This window comes from Vidua chalybeata, chromosome 3 (genome assembly GCF_026979565.1).
Source record: "Vidua chalybeata isolate OUT-0048 chromosome 3, bVidCha1 merged haplotype, whole genome shotgun sequence".
NCBI lineage: Eukaryota > Metazoa > Chordata > Aves > Passeriformes > Viduidae > Vidua > Vidua chalybeata.
In genome coordinates, this window is record NC_071532.1 from 113,044,036 (window position 1) to 113,068,946 (window position 24,911).

General features: G+C 53.1%; 1 protein-coding gene across 1 annotated transcript in view; it reads left to right on the plus strand.

Annotated features, from left to right (window-relative positions):
- The first annotated feature begins 8,394 nt into the window (after window positions 1-8,394).
- Window positions 8,395-24,911, plus strand: part of ASXL2 (ASXL transcriptional regulator 2) — an 88,829-nt gene continuing 72,312 nt past the window's right edge. The window contains exon 1 of the mRNA XM_053937406.1: window positions 8,395-8,547. Within this exon, the coding sequence (XP_053793381.1) occupies window positions 8,491-8,547 (57 nt within the window). The 5' untranslated portion in view covers window positions 8,395-8,490. The remainder of the gene's footprint in view (window positions 8,548-24,911) is intronic.

The window sequence follows — 24,911 nt, forward strand, 5'->3', positions numbered from 1 at the left end:
GATGGAAAGGGGGGAGATGGAAAAGGTGTCTGGAAAAGGGGAGCTGGCCAGGAGCCCCCCCCAGGCCCCAGTGAGGGAAGGCAGTTCTTGCACAGGGAGGAGAGAAGGGCCTGGGGATAGAAGCAGAAATAAGATGAAACAGGGACATCTGCAGCCCACAGGGAGAGCAAGGGAGGAGCAGGGACATCCAGGTGCATCCAAGCTGCTCTGGAACAGGAGCTGGTGGGGCCTCGCTGCCTCAGGAGCTGCAGTTTGGAGAGGGGAAGGGCCAGGTCATCTCCAAGGGCTGCTGCATTTTTCCCCTTGCCATTGCAAATGGAGAAATCCCCATGGCTTAGGCATTAAAGCAGCTCTAAGAAAACATTGCAAAGGCATGGGATGGGATGGGATGGGATGGGATGGATGGGATGGGATGGGATGGGATGGGATGGGATGGGATGGGATGGGTTGGAAAGGACCTCAGAGCCCATCCAGTGCCACCCCTGCCATGACAGGGACACCTCCCACTGTCCCAGGCTGCTCCAGCCCCAGTGTCCAGCCTGGCCTTGGGCACTGCCAGGGATCCAGAGGCAGCCACAGCTGCTCTGGGCACCCTGTGCCAGGGCCTGCCCGCCCTCACAGGGAACAATTCCCAATTCCCAATATCCCACCCATCCCTGCCCCCCAGCAGTTTAATTCCCAGCTCTGAGGTTGTCCACAGCAGAGGGAGTTAAAAGCCCTGTGGATGTGGCACTTGGGGACAAGGGTCACTGGTGGCCTTGGCAGTGTTGGGGGCGTGGTTGGGCTCAGTGGTCTCCCAGGGCTTTTCCAGCCCAAAGGAGTCCGTGATTCCTGGCACGCAGAGATTTGTTCTGTTTCTCATGGAAAAGGTCACTTTGATCAGGTGAGTCACAATAAATGCCACTGAAAAGGGACTGAGGTAAGAAAAGATGAAAGGTCCCTCAAAGGCACTGGATGTCCCCAAATCGCCGGGTCAGATTGAACCCATGCAGAGGGAATTTGGTAAAGTGGCCTCAGAGCTGCCAGTGAGGGGTCTGAGATCTCACAGAGAAGTGCCCAAACAGGAACAGGATAAACATGAGGAGTGTTTATCCTCATGTTTTAAAGGCATTTAAAATGGGGAAAGGGGAACTTGAGGGGTTCTCTGCTCAATTTAACTTCGCCTCCTGAAAGGACTGAACGGATCAACAAAATCCATCCAAAAATCCAGGCAGGGAACATGTGAAGGTAACAACCAACATGGGCTGGTCCAAAGTGAATCCCACCGAATCCCACCACAGCAGCTCCATGCTCGGCTGGAATACAAGACCCTGCAGATGTGAGGGGAACAATGTGGGATAGAATGAGGGATTTTGGTGAAACTCTGACACCCTCCCTGAGGAGAGGCCCAAGTGGAGTCAACAATGGGAGTTTTCCAAGAGAAACAGGTCATGGGGAGGCAGAGACAAATGGGATTTTTCTCCTTCAGCCCAGCGCTCCTGTGGATATTCCTGCTGGGGAAAGCCCTGCTTTCCAACCAGGAATGGGAGCATTTGTGATGGTTTTGTAAAAATCAGCAGGAATTATGTGAAAATGTGAAGGAAGCAGGGTGATTTCCACCTGGGAACACTGTGGAGAGCAGAGGTCATGGTCTGCCAATACCAGAAATGCAGTGCAAGAGGAAGGGATTATCCCATTGCTGCTCCCAAGGGGAGAGAGGACAAGAATTCCTGCTCCTGAAGCATAGCAGGGAATATTTAGATGGGAATTTGGGACACCAAATTCCCCGAGGCTGGCACTGGAGGACACAGTGCTGCTCCAGGGGAGGTTTTAAGGGACTGATGGCACCAAGACCCTGCAGGGCACAGGATGGTGGGACAGGACTTGGCCATCCCTCCCAGTCCTGCTTCCCGTGGGTCTGTGATTTGAAGTGACAGCCTGTGAGCACGAGGTCCCTGAGGAGCAGTGACAGATCAGAGCATGGCCACTGCCAGGAGCTCTGTGCAGCCAAAGGGCTCCAGAGATCAGGCATGGAAAGCCAAGAAAGGGAATTTTCCACACCAAGTGGAGGTGCCAAAGCCATTGTGAAATGCCAGCTTTGGCCAAGCTCACAGTACAGCCCGTGGGGACAGAGGGTGAGCTCGGGCAGGTAAAAATGCTCCAATCACCAACAATTCTGCAGTGTCTGGTTTGCAGTGGGGCTGTTGGGCTCAGCTGTTGGGCTGGGCTAATGGCCAGGAGTGGTTCCTGGGTCCCTGCTGTCCCTCCCAGCTCCTGGAGGAGCGCCTGCAGCGTGCCTGGATGGCCTTGGCTCCTGCAGACATGAATATTGATGGCTCCAGCTCATAAAATTTGCAAGGCAGGGAATACCCAGGGGGGTCTGGGCCTGCAGCCCATCCTGGGCTGGTTTGTGGTGTTTGCTCTTTCCTCAGGGCCACATTGGCTTCTCCCAAACATCTGCTGTGGTTCCAATGCTGGGGACATTCCCTGGATGCAGCAGGGAGGGGAATCACCTCAGATCCAAGAGCTCTTTGTTTCCCTGGAAGAACCTCCCCTTGCAGTCCTACACAACACCACAGTTTTTATGAGAATATTGAACCAGGTTATAGGAATATGATTGAAGGGTTATGTCTTATCTGCTGACAGTTCAGAAAAAAATGTAGTTTTTTATTGAAATCTAGAAAATTTAGGATAAATTCACTATAACCATTTTTGTTTGTTTATTAGTACAATTCATAGTACTTTTTCTGCCATGAATCTCAAATTTACACCTCAGGGTGCCCAGAGAAGCTGTGCCTGGAAGTGTCCATGGCCAGCCTGGATGGAGCTTGGTTTAGGTTGGATATTGTGAAAGGATCTTCCCCCAGAGGGTGCTGGCACCGCCCAGATCCCCAGGGAATGGGCACGGCCCCCAGGCTGCCAGAGCTCCAGGAGGGTTTGGACAGCGCTGCCAGGGATGCCCAGGGTGGGATCTGGGGGGGTCTGGGCAGGGCTAGGGGCTTCACTGGATGATCCCTTTGGGTCCCTCCCAACTCAGGATATTCCATGATTCCTGTTGCTAAAGCAGTGCTAAAGCTTATTATCATCATTGCAAAGTGCTCTGGGATTTATTGCTTATACAGAATTCCTGAAGGGCCAAATGTTTTCACTCCTGAGTGGTTTTCAAAGCACGAGGGGAGCCACAGCCACCAGGAATGTTCCGTGTGCACTTCCCAAGAGAGAAGCTGTGTGGGAAGCCTTTGGTGCAGAGAGGGTTTGGGGATTATTTGGGTTTTTTTTTTGTTGTTCCCTGACGCTCTCATGACACCCTGTGGGCTTCCCCCTGTACTGCTGCAGCTGCACAAACAGCCAAGAATTCCACTCCCCAATGGCTCTTCACTTCTGTCCCTACATTTTTCTCAGTGACTTTTCCTCCAGGCTGTACCTCAGTCTTTAATGGCTTTCAGCAAGGGAATCTGCCCACTGATGTGGCTGCCCTGGATCCCTGGCAGTGCCCAAGGCCAGGCTGGATGGGGCTGGGAGCACCTGGGACAGTCCCTGCCCATGGCAGGGGTGGCACTGGGTGGGCTCTGAAGTCCCTTCCCACCCAAACCATTCCGGGGTTCTGTGCCTCTATGAAAAGAACAGTCAGTGCTCTGCCAAGCTGAGATTCTGACTGAACCTCGGATGAAAACTGAGGCTGAATTTTATTGGGAATGTTTTCCCAAATGACAGCAGCAGCAGCAGCAGAGTCAGTGCTGGAGATCTGATGATACACAGGGTTTTAACTTTTTTTTTTTTTTTCAGATTCTGAGCTGCTTTAGTGTGAAGGTCTGGGTTTCATATCAGGGGATGGTGAGCTCTCTGCACAGAGTAGGGAGACAAGACAATTCCTTCTCCAGCTGGGGACCAAGGAAAATGATCCAAATCTCAGGCCCAAGAGCACAAACAACATGGACTGAAGAGAGGAAAAAAAAGAAGGATGGGACTTCATGGGCTGGAGCTTTGGTTGGACAATTAACTCCAACATGCAAATGGACAAAAACTTATAAAAATGTGAGATCTCGTGACCAAGCCCTTTTTGCTTCCATCTTGGAGCCATCTGGGCAGAGCCACGACCATGGCTCTGGTGCTGCCAGGGTGTGACCTTTGAAGGCTCTTCAGTAAAAATCCATTTCATTCCTGTTAACTCTGTCCAGCCTCTGTTCCAGCTCCCTAAGGCATCACGGTCACCCCTGCAGCTCAGCAGCAGTGCCAGACCCGGCAGGTTCAGTGGAAGGTGAGACAGTGCAGAGGCACAGCCTGAGAGCTCCACTGGGAACCGAGGCTCACGTGCTGCAGGGAATTCTGTGGGGATGAGGGGAAGCCTTGGAAGGAAGAGCAAACTTACAAGGGTGGGGAAAAGAGAGCAGCGTCCCTCCCAGGAACAGCCCCAGCACTGCCAGGGGCGGGTGAAGGCCTCTGAGTGCTCCACACCCAGCAGAGCTTTGGAGTGCTGGGGGGAATAAATTGAATGGAGGCCTCCAGGGTGGGTATCATAGAGACATGGAATGGCATAGAACCCTGGAATGGTTATTGGAAGGGACCTCAGAGCTCACCCAGTGCCATGGCAGGGACACCTCCCACTGTCCCAGGCTGCTCCCAGCCCCAGTGTCCAGCCTGCCCTTGGGCACTGCCAGGGATCCAGGGCAGGATTCAGGGCCTGCCCACCCTGCCAGGGAACAATTTCCTCCTCATATCTGAATTATTTACAGCCTCAGTAACTGCAGCCCCTCTGGTTAGGTGTCCACTGGAATGTTTTCTGCTGGGAAGTGCACATGGCAGCCCGCTGTGAGCTGTCAGGAGAGGGAGCTGAGCCTGGACTAATGAGCTGAGCTGGGCTGAGCTGAATGAGCTGAGCTGAGCTGAGCTGAGCTGGGCTGGGAGTGATGAACTGAGCTGAGCCAGGACTGATGAACTGAGCTGAGCTGAGCTGAGCTGAGCTGAGCTGAACTGAGCTGAGCTGAGCTGAGCTGGGCCTTGAGTTATGAACTGAGTGAGCTGGGAGTGACAAGCTGAGCTGAACTGAGCTGGGCCGGGAGTGATGAACTGAGCTGACCTGAGCTGAGCTGGGAGTGATGAACTGAGCTGAACTGAGCTGAGCTGAACTGAGCTGGGCCGGGAGTGATGAACTGAGCTGAGCTGAGCTGGGAGTGATGAACTGAGCTGAGCTGAGCTGAGCTGAACTGAGCTGAGCTGGGCCGGGAGTGATGAACTGAGCTGAGCTGAGCTGAGCTCTGGAGATCCCAGCCCATCCCAGCCCCAAGGGATTTGGCACACTTTGGGAAAAGACATCCATGGATTTCCTGCTCCCCTGGGAAACCCATGGAGCCTGGCCTTGGAGGCTGCCCCTCCTCTCGCTGTGCACGGTGGGAGTGGACAGGAAAGCTCCAGCTCCAGCAGAGAGCTCCTGGAATCCAGCTGCAAGGAATGACCATCCACCAGCCTGGCCTCCAGCTGCAGAACCCCAGCTGGTGCTCGGTGCATCCCTTCCCAGGGAAAGGGAAGTGCAGTCTGCATCCTTTTGTGATCTCCCTGATTGTTACTGTGTCTGACAGCTCTGGGCAGGAGGGACAGGCCAGACCTGCTCCTGGAGCTCCAGGGGCTGCTGCGATTCCAGGTGGGATCAGCAGCTCTGGGAGTGTCTCACAGCTGAGTGCTGGAACCTCCCTGCTCCCCTGCTGGGATCACCTTTGGGTGCAGTTGCTCCTTCCCTCTCTGGGATTCCAAGCCCCGGTGTTCCCTCCCTGACCCTTCTCCCATCCATCCCCCCGTGCTCCTCCCCTGAGCCTTTTCCCACCATTTGAGTGCTCGACTGCTCCCATCCCTCAGTGGTTTCAAACATGGCTCGAAACAGACATGGAAACAGACATGGAAACAGACATGGTTTGAAGCAGACATGGAAGCACGTCTGCAGCGGCAGAACTCCAGGGTGAATCCAGAAGAGCAGCTGGAAGGATGTATTTGAGGGGAGGGTTTGGGATTTCTGTGTATTGCCCCACCCCTCACACTGAGGGGGAGTCCTGCTGAGGGGAGGGCACTGTGCTCATCAGCAATCCCCCATCCTTAATGAGGTCAAAGCCAATTCCGTGGCTTTTGTGAAGGTCCTTGACACTGGGAATAGACAAAACCCCGGGATGCTTCACCTTCCACTGGAGGGAAGGTGAATCCCCTTGTCCTGGGGTTGTCATTGCTCAGGGAACTCCTCCTTTTTCATTCTCTGCCCTTTGTTGGTGTCCCACGCTGCTGAATTCATTGTCAATTATTTCTGCATGGCTCACCCCCCACAGCACTGACCTGTCACAGGCACCAAGTGCCACCTTGTGTGCTTCCACGTGTGTTCCTTGCTCCCTCCCTCCAGGCTGTGTCACCGCTCATCCCCACGGCCAGAATCAGCCAGAGAAACCTGGAAGCACAGAACCGAGGGGATATTAAACATCTGGTTTATTCTGCATTAAATATCAGCTTTAACAACACAACTGTCAGGGAGCAGGAGGAGATTCTGAGCTGGGTCTGGAAGAGGCTGTGCTTGGGGCACCCTGGGGCAGGAAAAAGTGTCCCTGCCATGGCAGGGGTGGCACTGGATGGGCTCTGAGGTCCTTTCCACCCAAACCAGTCTCTGATTCCATGATTTAAAAAAAAAACAAACCCTCAATCCTCTCTAAATCAATCATTTTTGTAGCTCCCAGTGTGGCCAAAAGTGCAGTGGCTGAAGTAGAAATTGCAGCTTGTTTGGGAGCCCTGGCTGCCAAATTACTGCTTTTGATATAATCTGTCAGTTTATGTAGGCGCCATATAGCTTTTAGAAACAGTAGTGTAATATTTACTATTTTAGACCACAGCATAATAGAGACTGTGAAACGCTGAAATGCTTTTTCACGTCACTAACTCAGAAAATGGTGTAGAATAATCAGGTGATTTCCCCACATTCGGGGACTGTCTTATCTGAAAGACAAGGTAACACCGAAAAAAGAAGAATTTATTGACCCTCATTATCAGGGAGTGAAAAAACAACAGGGTGGAGAAGAAATAAAATATAAGAAGAACTAAAATATATTCATTTGATCTACAAGATGGCATGAAGACAAGTCAAAGGTTAAAACCAAGCAAAAGAACATCTGAACTCAAAGGAATGTTTGAATGTGTACAAACTCTTAGGAATGTGTGTGCACCCCCTGTAATGTAACAGTATATAAAGAATATGGCTTTTAGTTATATAAAGAATGTGGCTTTTAGTTAACAGTGTGCTTTTGGCAAATAGCCAAAATTTTAATTAAAAATTTAAATCGCGAGACGTGTTTCTCACATGGGGCACTGGGGGAAACTGAGGCAGGGCTGGTGTGAGGGGGAATGAGGACAGTGCTGATTTTGGAGCATAGACAAAGTTCAGAAATGGTTTAGAAATGAGACCCTGAATTATTTTGCACAGGGTGCAACATGGAGGTTTCCACAAGCCCAGCGCAGCAAGGAGCAGAAATTGCAACATTTGTACGTATTTTCATAAAACCGCCCATGTCATGCAGGGCTGCCACCTGCCTAAGGCACATTTTTATTTAGCAAAACTCGTTTCTGTGCCCGCCTGGGTTCCTTTGGGGTGCTCTGGGGAGGTGCCCCCGTTCCATTTTAAACAAAGTTCACCAAGGGTTTCCTGCCAAGCAAGACGTGGCCGCTGCCCTGGGCTTGTGAATAGTCACATCCACGTTTCTATTTACACCGTGTGGCTCACCCCGTGACAGGGGACACGGCAGGTGACAGGAGACGCGGCAGGAGCCAACACCCAGCAGGAAAACCGCGACTTGCGCTGAAGGCCCTTTGAGGGAGGAGCTCAGCCTCCCTCCTTTGAGGCCGTTTCACCCACAGCCAAGACCCCTTTTCACAATCCCCCGCCCCTTCTCCATGACTCCCTGGGCGAACTGTTCGCTATTTCTGACTCCTGAGGCGTCACCATCGAGTGTCACCGCGGAGGCGGTGGGCACCGGGCTGTGAGGGCGCGGCCGAGGCTCTGAGGGAGCCGCCGCCATCTTCCTCCCTCAGCCACCGCGCCAGCGCAGCCTGCCAGAACAGCGAGCGCGGAGGAAGGGAGCAGAGGCCGCCGGTGGCACTAGATGAGAGCGGAGGTGTTGGCGCCGCCGTCGCAGCGCGGAGTGGGGGGGACACACCGCCGCCACAGCAGAGCGGCAGCGCCGCCCTCAGGCGCCCCCGCCGCCATCTTTGCTCGCCCTCAGGCGCCGCCGCCATCTTTGTTAATCCCTCCGAGAGGCGGGAACGCGGCCGTGGGGGTGGGCGTGGCTTCCCCCCCCTCCCCGCGCGCTGTGGGCGGGCCCGGCGGGGCGGGGTCACATGACCGCGGCCCGTGCGCAGCCGGAGCCAACATGGCGGCGGCGGCGGGCGCTGGGGCCGCCGCGCTCCGCGCCGCTCGCCTTTAGGGGCCGCCGACCCCCGCGCCCGCCGGACACCGCCGCTCCGAGCGCCCCGAGCCCCGCCGCGTCCGACATGAGGGAGAAGGGCCGCAAGAAGAAGGGCAGGACCTGGGCAGAGGCCGCCCGGACGGTGCGCGGAGGGGGGGGGGCCGCGGGGCGGGTCGGAGGCCGCGGGGCGGGTCGGGGCGATCCCGGCGGGGCTCGGGGAGCGGCGGGGGGGCGGCCTCGGTCTCCGGCAGCGCGGACGGGGACGGGACCTGCGGCGGGGCCCGCCTGGCCCTGCAGAGCCGGGGGGGGGTTTATTTGGACCTGGGCTCCAGTTGGTGCGCGCTTCCCGGCAGGGATTTCCCCGGGAAGCGGCGTGGGGGAGGGATTGCCGCTTGGATTTTGCTCTGGCGAGCGAGGGTGGAAGTCGCAGGCGCGGACGAGCGAGCGGCACAGGGTTTTTTTTTTTTTCGGTGTTTTGCGGTGTACCCGTGCCTTCCGTGCAGCTGCACCCGGTCAGGTGCGAGCTGCTGAGCCGCCCCGGCTCAGGGAGAGCTGCACATCCTAAAAGGGGAATTTTTATCTCCCGGCGGGACAGGGTTCCCTGCTGGCCTGACCCTGTGTGGGCCGGGCACGGAGGGTGGAGAAAAGGGAAGTTGGGAAGTGGGAGAGGAATGAGAGAGGAAACTCCACAAGTGCGACCCTGCTGAAACGCTGAGCTCTGAAAGCTCAGCTCGCCCTTGCCAGGTCGGGATAAATCCCCCTCACGGAGAGAGGGAGGAGCTGGCGTTCTGAGAACCCTCCTGGAAGAGAGGGATCTGTTCAAACAGGACTTGAAAAGTCTGGCTGGGAAGCAAATGTAAATAGAAACCTGCGGCTGAGACTTGCAAGGGATATTTTAATAAATAAATTCACGTGGACCTCGTGTTTACAGCTTGAAAGGCATCAGGGTAGCTGCTGTGTGCAGGAGATGCAGCGCAGTTAGAGATTTTGAAGAAATAATTTACTGGCTTGCAGGCAGACGCTTTGGTGTTGCTGTGCATGTGTTTTTTTGTGTATAATTTTAACAGTTTCTTTTGGAAGAGCAGTGGCAGGCTCTCCGGTGGAGGGTAGAGGTGGGATCAGCTCTTTTCCAGCCTCTGTGCACTGCTGTCCATCCACTGAGCCCTTCCAGAATCCACCTAAGGGCTGAACCGTGTATTCTGCAGGGAGCCCACGGGCTGGCACAAGGAGGAAAGGCTGAGCAAATCCCTGCCCAAACCCCAGCTCTGGCACATCTGTGCTCCCAGCAGGAGTGCCAGAGGACTCTGGTCAAACTCCAGCTCCGGTCCCCTCGGGGTTTTGCCAAGTTTTGGGGCAGAAACCGTGGCTGGGGTTCTTGCTGCGTGCTGGCCTTGGCTCTCAGCTGCTGCTTGGGCTTTGGAGGGAAGGTTGGACAGCTGTGCTGAGGAAGGTAAAAGCTCTCAGGTGCCTTGTCCTTCTGCTTTTGGAAGGTGACATAAAACTGTCCCCGAGCTCAGGAGTGTCTCCAGGTGTCCCCTCTGTGTGGAGGTTCCCTCCCTGAGCTCTGGGGTGACCTCAGGAGTCACTGGGCCTGGGGCTCTGCCTGTCACAGGATCAGAGTTGTGCAGCTTGGAAAATCCCTCCCAGCCCATCCAGTCCCAGCTGTGCCCGATCCCCACCTTGTCCCCAGCCCAGGGCACTCAGTGCCACATCCAGGCCTGCCATGGGCACTCCAAACCTGCCTGGGCAGCCCCTGCCAAGGCCTGCCCAGCCTTTCCAGGGAGAAATTCCTGCTGCTGCCCACCCTGAGCCTGCCCTGGCCCAGCCTGAGGCCATTTCCCCTTGGCCTGTCCCTGTTCCCTGGCAGCAGAGCCCGACCCCCCCTGGCTGTCCCCTCCTGGCAGGGAGTTGTGCAGAGCCACAAGGTCCCCCCTGAGCCTCCTTTTCTCCAGGCTGAGCCCCTTCCCAGCTCCCCCAGCCCCTCCTCACAGGACTGACTCTCCAGGCAAGCTTGTCCAGGGAAACTCCCCAGCTCCCTGCAGAGCAGCCCCAGGTCATGCCAGCTGGATTTTCTGGGGCAGGTTTGTACCTCTGTACCCCCCGTGCCTCCTCTCCTGCTCTCTCACCTCTGCACTGGTGCTCACAGGTGGCTGAGGCAGCTAAACCAGCAAAACCATTGCTTTTTATAATGAACTTCTGGTGCTGATGATCTGTTCTTGCTCCACTTTAGTCCTCCTGGCCAGGAGTTTGGGCTTGGGTGTCCTGCAGTTCTGGGGGGGTCGTGGCAATGCCCTGAGGTAATTTATTCTTGAATTAACTGAAACTGGAGCAGCTCAGAGGTGAGCCATGGGAGGAGGGAATCCCATGGAACTGCAGCTGTGCTGCTTTGCAGAGGTGTGGGGCTGGTCAGTGGGGCAGCAGAGCAGTGGGAGGTGAGGCAAGGGTCCCTGGGAGGGCAGGAAGTCACTGTTGATAAACAGCCTGTTCTCATTTCCTGCCTTGCTCTGCAGCTGCACAGAGCTGGGAGCTGCTGCCCGTGCTGGGACAGGGCCTGGGCTCCCTGCAGCTCCAAAGCCACCTGCAGGAGGGGAGAAGCTGCTGCTGGGAGTTCAGGGGGAGAGCAGCACACAGTTTATGTTCAGGCTGTGCCAGCGCTGGAGCTGTGCCAGGCTCGGGCTGTGATCCTGCCCCCGGCGCCGTGCCAGGCTGTGTGTGCACGGCCAGGGGGATGCCAGGGCTGTGCCCGAGCTCAGGGCCCTGCTCTGGCAGCCCAGGGTCATCAGAGGGCTGGCACTGCTGCCTGGTCACCCAGTGCTGGCAGGGAGAGCCAGTCTGGGCTAGCCCTGGCTTTAGTCTTGGCTGGGATGGGTTGTCCTGCTGCCTCCCACACCCCCAGTGTGGGCACAAGGAAAGGGGGGATTCAGCCCCTGTGCCCAGGTGAGAGCCCACCTGCAGAGCTGCCCCAGCCCTGGGCATTCCAACAGCACAAGGACCTGGAGCTGCTGGAGAGAGCCCAGAGGAGACCATGGAGCTGCTCCAGGGCTGGAGCCAGGCTGGGAGAGCTGGGGCTGCTCACCTGGAGAGGAGAAGGATCCAGGCAGAGCTCAGAGCCCCTTGCAGGGCCTGAAGGGGCTCCAGGAGAGCTGCAGAGGGACTGGGGACAAGGCCTGGAGGGACAGGAGCCAGGGAATGGCTCCCAGTGCCAGAGGGCAGGGCTGGATGGGAGATTGGGAATTAGGAATTGTTCCCTGTGAGGGTGGGCAGGCCCTGGCACAGGGTGCCCAGAGCAGCTGTGGCTGCCCCTGGATCCCTGGCAGTGCCCAAGGCCAGGCTGGACACTGGGGCTGGGAGCACCTGGGACAGTGGCAGGAACTGGGTGAGCTGTAAGGTTGCTTTCCACCCAGAGCATTCCATGATTCCATGGAACTCTGTGAGTTGTAATGTTGCTTTCCACCCAGAGCATTCCATGATTCCATGGTCACACTGTGGTGCCCAGTGGGATTGAGGTTGGAGGTGCCCTGGCTGCACTGCTGACAGGACTGGGGTTTGCAGCAGAGAACTCTGTGGGGTGTTGTGACTGCTCACTCCTGGGCTGGTGCTGTTCCTGTCCCCGTGTTCAGCACAGGGCAGAGCAGAGAGTTCCCTGCTGTCCCTGCTCTGCCCTGGTGGCTCTGTGGTGGTGCCACATCGACCTGTCCCCACCCCATTCCTGGCTGGAAGCCCCAGCCAGGCTGTTGTGCTGCTTTGTGGGTGAGGGGGGGAAGTGGGAGCTGGAGTGGGCTGAGGCTGGAGGGATTTGGGGTTGGTTTTTCAGGGGAAGTTCCCATGGGTGACCTGAGGAAAGGGTTTGCTGCTGCAGCAGCCTGCAGTGCTGAGGGGCTGGGGCTGCGTGGGAGATGAGCTCTGGAAATGCTCCTGGCCTGGGTCACACCTGGGTGTGCTTGAGAGTGCCAGGATGGTTTGGGGGGAAGGGACCCTAAATCCCACCCGGTGCCACCCCTGCCATGGCAGGGACACCTCCCACTGTCCCAGGTGCTCCCAGCCCCGGTGTCCAGCCTGGCACTGCCACAGCTGCTCTGGGTGATGCCTTGGGAAGGCTGAGCTGGAACAGAGGCTGGGCAGAGCTAAAGGATAAAGCAGGGATTGACTCAAAGGATCTCCTCCATGGATCCACCTCGGGCAGCACCAGAGCCCAGCCAGGGCTGCACCCAAGAGGAACCAAAATGGTCCCAAAATGCACGAGCGCTCCCAGGGGCTCTCACTGGGATCAGCTCTGCTCCATTTGCATATTGGGGTTAATTGTACAATCACAGCTTTAGGTTATGAAGCCCCATCCTTGTTTTTCTCTCTTGATTCCACGTTGTTTGTGCTCTTGGGGCTGAGATTTGGATCATTTGTCCTTGGTCCCCAGCTGGAGAAGAAATAGTTTTGTCTCCCTGCTTTGTGCAGAGAGCTCAGCATCCCATAATACGAGGCCCAGACCCACACACCAAAGCAGCACAGAATCTGAAAATATAAAAACTAAAACCTGAGCCATCATGGGCACCCTGTGCCAGGGCCTGCCCACCCTCCCAGCCAGCATCCCCATGTCCCATCCATCCCTGCCCTCTGGCAGTGGGCAGCCCTTCCCTGTGTGCTCCTGCTCCATCCCTTGTAAGTTGTCTCTCTCCATCTTTCTTGTTTGTCCCTTCAGGCCCTGCAAGGCCACGCTGAGGTCACCCTGGAGCTTCCCTTCTCCAGGTGAGCAATCCCAGCTCTCCCAGCCTTTCCTCCAGCAGAGCTGCTCCGTCCCTCTGCTCACCTTGGTGCCTCCTGTGCCCTTGCTCCACAGGTCACTCCTCCCTGATTGTTCCATGGGAAACGTCTGGAGGCTGCTGTGGAGCACAGCAGGCTCCTCCTGGAGAGCCTGGCAGGGGTTTTTCCCTTCTCAGGGAGGTGTTGCACAAGGTGGTGCTGGAGAAGGTTCAGGGATTAATCCCAGCTTGTGGGATGTGCTGATAGCTGGGGCTGGTAAAGGCTTCCTGGTTTTTTTTTTTTTTTTTTTCTGGAGGGGATTGTTTGTTGCTCTGCTGGGCTTTTTGGTGGTGCTTTGTTTTGTTTTTAAGGCCCTGGGGGATTATCACAGCTCCTTCCCTGCTCCCAGGCTGTGGCCAGGGATGAATTTCCAAGGCAGACACAGAGCTGAGGTGAGGGCTGCTCTGTCACAGCTGTAAAATGCCTTTGCAGAGGTTTCTGAAGGACAGGGCAGGTGGTGGCCACAGCTCTGGGGACCGAGGCACTGTCTGGTGTCCTCCCAGCACGTGACACAGCTCCGTGTCTGCTGCCAGGGAATTACCTTGGCACTGCTTCCAGGGAAACAGTGGCTGAGCAGGACTTGGCACACACCCTGTCACATGTCCATGGAGAAGGGCACTTTGCTTCACTCCTCACTCACACACATCCCCAAGCAGCTGCACCTCTTGGATGTATTTTTTTCTGATTTTTTTTTTTTTTCCAAGTTTTTCCTGGAGGATTTCTGTTCTGGGGGGCAGCTCTGGGCCCCTCCTGCCAGGAGAGACCTGGAGGGGCTGGAGCGTGTCCAGGGAAGGGAATGGAGCCCCAGGAGGGGCTGGGGGAGCTGGGAAGGGGCTCAGCCTGGAGAAAAGGAGGCTCAGGGGGGACCTTGTGGCTCTGCACAACTCCCTGACAGGAGGGGACAGCCAGGGGGGGTCGGGCTCTGCTGCCAGGGAACAGGGACAGGCCAAGGGGAAATGGCCTCAGGCTGGGCCAGGGCAGGCTCAGGGTGGGCAGCAGCAGGAATTTCTCCCTGGAAAGAGTGGGCAGGCCTTGGCAGGGGCTGCCCAGGCAGGTTTGGAGTGCCCATGGCAGGCCTGGATGTGGCACTGAGTGCCCTGGGCTGGGGACAAGGTGGGGATTGAGCACAGCTGGGACTGGGATGGATTTCCCAGCCTCAGGGATCCTGGGATTCTGTCATTTCCCAGTGAAGCCAGATTGCAGGTGTGAGCTCAGCTTCATCCTCTGACACCTGCACTTCTGCTCCCAGGAGTTGTAGTGAGCTGAAATCTGCTTTAAGCTCATCCTGGGCATCTCTAACAGACAAATGGAAGATCAAAAATTTGTTCCTGTGTGGACCCAGAACTTGTGAAGGATGAGGTGGAAGTGTAATCCCCTCTAATGGCTGGAGCAAACCAGCAGACTACAAAATCCTCCTTCCAGTCACAATAATCCAATTATTGCCCTGCCGTTTGAAACACTAATTTCCAAGTTCCTTTGCTCCTGCTGGGAGTTTTAACCCCTTGAAGGGCTCTGTGAGTTGCTGCAGATGCCATCCCTGCAGCTGTGGGTGTGCAGGTGGTTGCTGGAGCTCAGTTCCTCATCTTTGGGGCTGCCTGCCTGAGGTGGGGCTCCTTTGATTGCTGTTCCAAGTACAATTAGCAGCACAGCAATTTAACAGCTGCCCCAGGGCCTGGCTCTGGGCTTGGCAGGGCAGCCCACCTTTCCCAGAGTGCCAGAGCAGCTGGAAGAGCCCTGGAATGTTGTTTCCCCGTGCAGAGCAGGGTGGGTGGGTGTGTGAGGAGTTGGGGGAGCAGTGGCTGTGCCAGGAGGGGAGTCCCCAGGCCTGCCCTGGTGCCTCTCCCAGCAGGATGCCAGCTGGAAGTGTGGGCAGCTCTTCACCACTGCCGTGTTCCAGGAGAGAAATTCAGTGCTGGTGAAGCATCCCCAAAGTCATTCTCTGTATTTCACAGAGTCACAGAGCATTTGGTGGTTGGAAAGGACCTTAAATCTGATCTCATGCCATGGCAGGGACACCTCCCACTGTCCCAGGTGCTCCCAGCCCCAGTGTCCAGCCTGGCCTTGGGCACTGCCAGGGATCCAGGGGCAGCCCCAGCTGCTCTGGGAATTCCAGCCCAGCCCTGCCAGGGAACAATTTCCTTGTTTAGAGCCATAAATGTGCTGTAGGTGTGGATTTTACCACGGAGCTCAGCCACGCTTTTGCTTGGTCGGTCTTGTGAGAAATGATACTCACTTAAAAAAAATTGAAAGGTTTATTAAAGCCTTATCAAAAATACAACAGCAGACTGAAGAGAGATAATAGGCACTGGGAGCAGAGGATTTTTCCCACCATGTGCTCACCCACACAATGGAGGTTCTGCCTTTTAACCCTTCAGCCCCTCTCAAAGTTTTGTCCATCAGCTCCTTCTTCGCTGTCCAGTGGTGGAGATCACTTCCTTAAATCTTGATTGGAGATCAGCTGCTGCCATAGTGACAATCCCACCCTCCCAAATGTCCCAAACCCAGGCCACCCCTGATAACAGCACAAGGGGGGCAGAACATAACTGTAAATCTATAAAACTTCTCGGACAAAAATACTTGATATTTGCCTTTGAATTGTGAGAGTCAGCCATGGAATCATTCATCTGTCACAGCCTGGTGCATGTGATTTTGGTAGAGGGGGTAAAACATAACTATAAATCTATAAAACTTCTAACATATCCATGATATTTACCTTTGAATTGTGAGAGTCAGCCATGGCATCACTCATCTGTCACAGTCTGGTTTGTGTGATTTTAGCAAGGGGAGTCGAAGATAACTATAAATCTATAAAACTCCTAACATATATCCATGATATTTGCCTTTGAATTGTGAGAGTCAGCCATGGAATCACTCACCTGTCACAGCCTGGTGCATGTGATTTTGGTAGAAGGGGTAAAACATAACTATAAATCTATAAAACTTCTCCTAACATATATCCATGATATTTGCCTTTTAATTGAGAGTCAGCCATGGAATCACTCACCTCTCACAGTCTGGTTTGTGTGATTTTGGTAGAGGGGGTAAAACATAACTATAAATCTATAAAACTTCTAACATATCCATGATATTTACCTTTGTATTGTGAGAGTCAGCCATGGCATCACTCATCTGTCACAGTCTGGTTTGTGTGATTTTAGCAAGGGGAGTCGAAGATAACTATAAATCTATAAAACTCCTAACATATATCCATGATATTTACCTTTGAATTGTGAGAGTCAGCCATGGAATCACTCATCTGTCACAGCCTGGTGCATGTGATTTTGGTAGGAGGGGTAAGACATAACTATAAATCTATAAAACTTCTCCTAACAAAAATACTTGATATTTGCCTTTGTATTGTGAGAGTCAGCCATGGAATCACTCACCTCTCACAGTCTGGTGCATGTGATTTTGGTAGGAGGGGTAAGATATAACTATAAATCTATAAAACTTCTAACATATCCATGATATTTACCTTTGAATTGTGAGAGTCAGCCATGGAATCATTCATCTGTCACAGTCTGGTGCATGTGATTTTGGCAGGAGGGGTAAGACATAACTATAAATCTATAAAACTTCTAACATATCCATGATATTTGCCTTTTGAGAGTCAGCCATGGCATCACTCACCTCTCACAGTCTGGTTCGTGTGATTTTGGAGCTGGGGCAGCTCCTCCTGCACGGGCTGTGCTCTCCTCCCAGCAGCTCCTGAGCATTGCAGGGCAAGGCTTTTGCACTTTTGAGGCCCCAAACCCAGTGATGTTTCCTGGGTATAAAACCCCAGGGTTGGTCATTACATTATTCTGTTAAATTATTCTGTTAAATGTGCTTGGATGTGCTTTCAGGGGGGGGTTGTGATTTCCTCTGCCATATCTGATTGGCAGGGCCAAAAGTGATTCCTTGGCTAAATCCAAGTCCTTTTCCCTTATTGCCTTTCTCTGACTTCTGTCCAGTCTGTCACAGAATGGTTTGGAGCTGCCTTTGGAGGGTGTTGTGGTTCAGGGAAGGACAGGCTTTCTTCCTCATGCTGCTCTCATGTGCTTGCATCTGATTCTTCATCACAAGCAGAACCAGCGTTGTGTCCTTTTCTGTCTCTGGCGGCCCCGTGGTGGTTTTGTCCCATGGCACAAAATATGAAAAGAGGGAAATTCAAACTGTGCAGAGCCCAGTGTGGAACAGGCTGAGATGTGAAAATTCAAACTGTGCAGAGCCCAGTGTGGAACAGGCTGAGATGTGAAAATTCAAACTGTGCAGAGCCCAGTGTGGAACAGCCTGAGATGTGAAAATTCAAATTGTGCAAATCCCCAGTGTGGAACAGGCTGAGATGTGAAAATTCAAACTGTGCAGAGCCCAGTGTGGAACAGGCTGAGATGTGAAAATTCAAACTGTGCAGAGCCCAGTGTGGAACAGGCTGAGATGTGAAAATTCAAACTGTGCAGAGCCCAGTGTGGAACAGGCTGAGATGTGAAAATTCAAACTGTGCAGAGCCCAGTGTGGAACAGGCTGAGATGTGAAAATTCAAACTGTGCAGAGCCCAGTGTGGAACAGCCTGAGATGTGAAAATTCAAACTGTGCAGAGCCCAGTGTGGAACAGGCTGAGATGTGTGAAAATTCAAATTGTGCAAATCCTCAGTGTGGTACAGGCTGAGATGTGAAAATTCAAATTGTGCAAATCCCCAGTGTGGAACAGGCTGAGATGTTGTGAAAATTCAAATTGTGCAAATCCCCAGTGTGGAACAGCCTGAGATGTGAAAATTCAAATTGTGCAAATCCCCAGTGTGGAACAGGCTGGAATGTGAAAATTGAAATTGTGCAGGCCCCAGTGTGGCCCAGGCTGAGATGTTCTTGTGATGTTGTGAAAATTCAAACTGTGCACATCCCCAGTGTGGCACAGGCTGGAATGATGTGAAAATTCCAATTTTGCAAGCCCCAGTGTGGCACAGGCTGAGCTGTTGTTGTGATACTGTGAAAATTCAAATTGTGCAGGCCCCACACAGGCCCCAGTGTGGCACAAGCTGAGATGATGTTGTGGAAATTCAAACTGTGCACATGCCCAGTGTGGAACAGCCTGGAATGATGTGAAAATTCAAACTGTGCAGAGCCCAGTGTGGAACAGGCTGGAATGATGTGAAAATTCAAACTGTGCAGAGCCCAGTGTGGCACAGGCTGAGATGTGAAAATTCAAATTGTGCAAATCCCCAGTGTGGAACAGGCTGAGATGTTGTGAAAATTCAAATTGTGCAAATCTCCAGTGTGGAACTGGCTGAGATGTGTGGAAATTCAAATTGTGCAGAGCCCAGTGTGGCACAGACTGAGATGCTGCTGTGAAAATTCAAATTGTGCAAATCCCCAGTGTGGAACAGGCTGAGATGTGTGAAAATTCAAATTGTGCATATCCCCAGTGTGGCACAGGCTGAGCTGTTCTTGTGATATTGTGAAAATTCAAATTGTGCAGGCCCCACACAGGCCCCAGTGTGGCACAAGCTGTGTGAAAATTCAAATTGTGCAGAGCCCAGTGTGGTACAGGCTGAGATGTTGTGAAAATTCAAATTGTGCAAATCCCCAGTGTGGAACAGGCTGAGCTGTTGTGAAAATTCCAATTGTGCACATCCCCAGTATGGCACAGGCTGAGATGTTGTGAAAATTCAAACTGTGCAAATCCCCAGTGTGGCACAGGCTGAGATGTTGCTGTGAAAATTCCAATTGTGCAGAGCCCAGTGTGGCACAGACTGAGATGCAGCTGTGAAAAATTCAAATTGTGCAAATCCCCAGTGTGGAACAGGCTGAGATGTGTGGAAATTCAAATTGTGCACATCCCCAGTGTGGAACAGCCTGAGATGTGAAAATTCAAATTGTGCACATCCCCAGTGTGGAACAGCCTGAGATGTGAAAATTCAAATTGTGCAAATCCCCAGTGTGGAACAGGCTGAGATGTGTGGAAATTCAAACTGTGCAGAGCCCAGTGTGGAACAGGCTGAAATGTGAAAATTCAAACTGTGAAAATCCCCAGTGTGGCACAAGCTGAGATGTTGTTGTGGTGCTGTGAAAATTGAAATTGTGCAAATCCCCAGTGTGGCCCAGGCTGAGCTGTTGTTGTGAAAATTCAAATTTTGCAGGCTCCAGTGTGGCCCAGGCTGGGATGTTGTGAAAATTCAAATTGTGCAAATCCCCAGTGTGGCACAAGCTGAGATGTTGTGAAAATTCAAACTGTGCAGAGCCCACTGTGGCCCAGGCTGGGATGTTCTTGTGATGTTGTGAAGATTCAAATTGTGCAAATCCCCAGTGTGCCACAAGCTGAGTTGTTGCTGTGAAAATTCAAATTGTGCAGAGCCCAGGTGGCCCAAGCTGGGATATTCTTGTAGAAATTCCAATTGTGCAGAGTCCAGGTGGCCCAGGCTGGGATATTCTTGTGGAAATTCAAATTGTGCAGAGCCCAGGTGGGTAAAATACTATAAAATACTTAATTATTAATGAAATACTATAAAACTCACAACTTACAGTATAAATAAAATATAACCAACATCTAACCTAAACACAAAAAAACATCTGTAACAACTCAGTCCCGACCTTAACAAAAATTAATACAAATCCAAAACAACAAAAAAAAAGCCCAAACAAAAAGCAGCAGAAGAGCAGCTGGGACACTCAGTGCCATTGCTGGCGTGTCTGTGGAAGAGCTGGGATGTCACCAGAGCTGGGATGTCACCAGTGCTGGGATGTCACCACTGTGTCACCAGGGCTGGGGTCTCTGCTGTCACCAGAGCTGGGATGTCACCAGGGCTGGGATGTCACCACTGTGTCACCAGGGCTGGGGTCTCTGCTGTCACCAGAGCTGGGATGTCACCAGGGCTGGGATGTCACCAGAGCTGGGATGTCACCAGTGCTGGGATGTCACCAGTGCTGGGGTCTCTGCTGTCACCAGCGCTGGGGTCTCTGCTGTCACCAGAGCAGGGATGTCACCAGTGCTGGGATGTCACCAGTGCTGGGATGTCACCAGTGCTGGGGTCTCTGCTGTCACCAGTGCTGGGGTCTCTGCTGTCACCAGTGCTGGGATGTCACCAGTGCTGGGGTCTCTGCTGTCACCAGTGCTGGGATGTCACCAGCGCTGGGGTCTCTGCTGTCACCAGGGCCGGGCTGCTCTCAGAGGTGTGACCCACAGCCGTGTCCCCAGGGAGCAGGGGGACCCTGGGGACGCGGTGCCAGCGGTTTCAGAGCTGCTGAGCACCTCCCAGCACCTCGGGCACCTCCCAGCACCTCGGGCTAATTGTCCTTCCCTGCCCTCTGGGGCTGCTCCCAGCAGGAGGAGGCAGGGCCCGTGCCGCTGCTGAGGGATGGAAGCTGGCAGGAGTTCCAGGATCCCAGGAGGGTTTGTGTTGTGGAAGGGACCTCACAGCTCATCCTGGGACATCTTCCACCACGCCAGGCTGGTTCAAGGCTCTGCTCCCCGGGAACAGGGACAGCACAAGGAGAAATGGCCTCAGGCTGGGCTCAGGGTGGACAGCAGCAGGAATTTCCCCATGGAAAGGGTGCTCAGCCTTGGCAGGGGCTGCCCATGCTGGAGTTCCCATCCCTGAGGGTGTCAAGGAATGCCTGGATGTGGCACTGAGTGCCCTGGGCTGGGGACAAGGTGGGGGATTGGTCACACTGAGTGAGCTGGATTCATCTTGGAGGTGTTTTCCAGGCTCAGTGATCCTGGGTTTATCCAGGCACACGGGTTACACACACACAAGTTTTGTTTCAACTACAGTAATTTGGTTTTTAACTGAAGTCAGTGAAGCAATTGGGTGGCACCAGGGGCTCCTGGGGTGTCCCTGTGCCCTTGGGGCAGCTGGATTGAAATTCCCAGGTGGGTTTCACTGCAAGGAGCAGGCAGCAAAGGCTGGAGCAGGGAGCTGGAGCTGCTCCTGAGCCTTTGGGGTGAGCATGGGCTGCGTGTTAATGCTTTGTTTATTCGAGCCAGGTCTTACAGGCTCTCAGAGACAAACATCACACCCTTGATAGCTCAGCTACCCCAGGTGGCATAAAAATAGCAGGATGGCTCCTGTGACAGTGTGGGAAACAAAAAAAAAGTTTTAATAAAAGGCAAAATAAAAAAAGCTCTTTACAAAGAAAAACCAAGCCAAAGCAAGTTCTTACTCCTACTAAAACACTTCACAAAAACGATTTACTCCTTTTGTTCTTTTTTCTAGTGAATTGCTTAAAGGAAACTTTTTGACTTCTGTCCAGTTAGCTATCCTTAACTTTGAAGTAAAGCTTCCAAAGTCCTATAAAGTGTCTTTTAACCAAATTGAAGAAAGAAACTTCTACGCTTTTGTCCTTTTTAAAGAGACCCCCAGGTAACTTGGGGTAACTTGTTCAGCCCACCAACAAAAAGCACATCCCTGCAGCGTGTCCTGGGCTGGAAGCACTTCTGTTCCTTCTGGGCCAGGCTGCTGCTGCCAGGAGTCCCTGCCTGTCACTGTGGGGATGCAGCTTTGGGGTGGGAGCTGAACCTGTGAACTTCTCTCTTTGGGGCACGTGCAAACTTTATTTTCAGAGCACAGCTGGCAGCTGTGTGTCCTCCTGAAGCTCTTATGCCCATTGTAATGGATATTTGGCATAATACCCACATTATTGATGCTCTGGTAGCTGGAGATCCATGCCAGGGATGATGGTGCTGTCCCAGCAGGAGCCTGAGTGCACAAGTTCCTTGTGTTTCACTGCATCCTGAATTCCAAATTGATTTCGTGAGATGGCTTGGGAAAAATCACCTTTTTTCTTCAGGGCAGGACTAGAGGTGGCACTCGGTGCTCTGGGACAGGTTGGAGTGGATGATCCCAGAGGGCTTTTCCAGCCTCAGTGATCCCAGGACTGTGCCAGCCCTGCCCTTGCTCTGTCTCCAGCACCCACGGGGGTGTGAAGCTGCTTGGCAAACTCCATCCTGAAGCTTTTCTGAATTAAAAGAGGAGGTGATGCCATTTGGAGCTGGGATTAGGGCCCCTGATGCCACTTCCCACTCTGCTGGCACACGTGGTGGTGCAGCCTGGGGGAAGGAGCTGTGCCAGAGGTGTGGGAGCCCCTCCAGCCCCACCAGGACACCCTGGACACCCCACAGGAGCTCGGTGCCTCGGGGGACATTGAGGCATTTGGGACAAACAGTGTTTGTCCCATTCAGAAAACAGAATCAGAGTCATTTGGGCTGAAAAGGAAGTTTGTGATTAACCCCCCACTGCCAAGTCCAGCACTGAACTGTGTCCCCAACAGCCCCATTTATGTGTCTTTTTAATACTTTCAGGAATGGTGACTCCAGCACTTCCCTGGGCATCCTGTTCCAGTGCTCAGCAATCATTTCTGTGTGAATTTTTTTCCTACTATTCCATCTAAACCTTCCCTGGAGCAACTAGATGTCATTTCCTCTTGTCCTCTAGCTGGGAGAAGTGAGCAAAGCCCACCTTTTGACAGCCTTCTTTCAGGTGGTTGTAAAGAGTAATAATAATAATAATAATAATAATAATAATAATAATAATAATAATAATAATATTAACAATAGTACTCTCCTTCCCTCCAGGCTAAACAAGCCCAGCTCTTTCAGCTGCTCCTGGTCCTTTACCAGCTCTGCTGGGTTTGTGCCAAACTGTGCCAAACCTTTGCCAGGTGGCAGTGAAGGTTTGGCTTCCTCAGGAAGTTACTGTGAAGCAAATTCAAGCCTAAATTCAATTATTCAGCATGGATCCCCTGACAGAGTCACTCAGGAGACGTGAATCAAAGATTTTTCACTTTAAATCCAGTGGCAGTGAACAAATCACAAGTACCAGTCGTGAGGAGTTAAGGGGGGGTGTGGCATGGAAAACCTTTAATACAGAAAAAATTTAATTTTTTTTTTAATGAGGGGCACTCAGAAGAAAACGTAAGGTAAACAAAGTGACTCGGAGCTGACTTTCAGTTGTTCCTAGAGGTGCTTAATGTAATTCCAAACCTTGTGAAAAGTTCATGTGAACTTTTCCACACGTTCCTGTGGAAGTTTTTTGGAGCTAATTTGAGCAGGTCACCATGCTTTACATTCAGGAAAAAAAAAACCCCAAAAGAACAAAGCAAACTAAGCAGGTTTTGATCTGGATTAAGCACAACTGGCTGCCAGAGGAGGCTGAGAGCCTAGCAAAATGAAACCAGAAATTATAAATATGCAGCAGTGTCATAGCAAATCTTGGATCAGACAACGAGCAGCAACAAAGTGCAGCACAGCACTTTGAGAAGGGACAAAACCCTTGTCAGACTGGACTTGACTTTTTTTGGGGTTTCCTTGTGGGGCTTCCTTGTGGGGCTCCTGTGCAGCTCTGGGACTGACCTCATCCCTGTTTGCTCTGGCTTTTTTTGGGGTTTCCTTGTGGGGCTCCTGTGCAGCTCTGGGACTGTGACCTCATCCCTGTTTGCTCTGGCTTTTTTTGGGGTCTTCTTGTGGGGCTTCCTTGTGGGGCTGCTCTGCAGCTCTGGGACTCTGCCCTGTCTGCTCTGGCTTTTTTTGGGGTCTTCCTTGTGGGGCTCCTGTGCAGCTCTGGAACTGACCTCATCCCTGTCTGCTCTGACTTTTTTTGGGGTTTCCTTGTGGGGTTTCCTTGTGGGGCTGCTCTGCAGCTCTGGGGCTCTGCCCTGTCTCCTCTGGCTTTTTTGGGGGTCTTCCTTGTGGGGCTGCTCTGCAGCTCTGGGACTGTGACCTCATCCCTGTTTGCTCTGTCTTTTTTTGGGGTTTCCTTGTGGGGCTTCCTTGTGGGGCTGCTCTGCAGCTCTGGGACTGTGACCTCATCCCTGTCTGCTCTGGCTTTTTTTGGGGTCTTCTTGTGGGGCTTCCTTGTGGGGTTGCTCTGCAGCTCTGGGACTGTGCCCTGTCTGCTCTGGCTTTTTTTGGGGTTTCGTTGTGGGGCTGCTCTGCAGCTCTGGGACTGTGACCTCATCCCTGTCTGCTCTGGCTTTTTTTGGGGTCTTCTTGTGGGGCTTCCTTGTGGGGCTGCTCTGCAGCTCTGGGACTCTGCCCTGTCTGCTCTCCAGCTGCATCCCCAGGAGCTGGCCAGCTGGGAAATGGTGACACTGGGAGAGTGGTGACAGTGGGACAATGGTGGCACTGGGACAGTGGGAAATGGTGACACTGGGACAGTGGTGACAGTGGGAAATGGTGACAATGAGAAATGGTGACAAGTGACAATGGAAAATGGTGACATTGGGACAGTGGGAAATGCTGACATTGGGACAGGGGTGGCAATGGGAAATGGTGACATTGGGACAGTGGGAAATGGTGACATTGGGACAATGGGAAATGGTGACACTGGGACAGTGGGAAATGGTGACATTGAGACAGTGGGAAATGGTGACATTGGGACAATGGGAAATGGTGACATTGGGACAGTGGTGATACTGGGACAATGGTGAAAATGAGAAATGGTGACATTGAGCCGGTGGTGACAATGGGAAATGGTGACATTGGGACAGTGGGAAATGGTGACATTGGGACAATGGGAAATGGTGACATTATGACAGTGGGAAATGGTGACATTGAGACAGTGGTGGCAATGAGAAATGGTGACATTGGGACAGTGGTGGTAATGGGAAATGGTGACATTGGGACAGTGGGAAATGGTGACATTGGGACAGTGGGAAATGGTGCCAATGGGACAATGGTGACATTGGGACAGTGGTGACAGTGGGAGATGCTCCAGCCCTGTGCCAGCTCCCCTGGCTAAA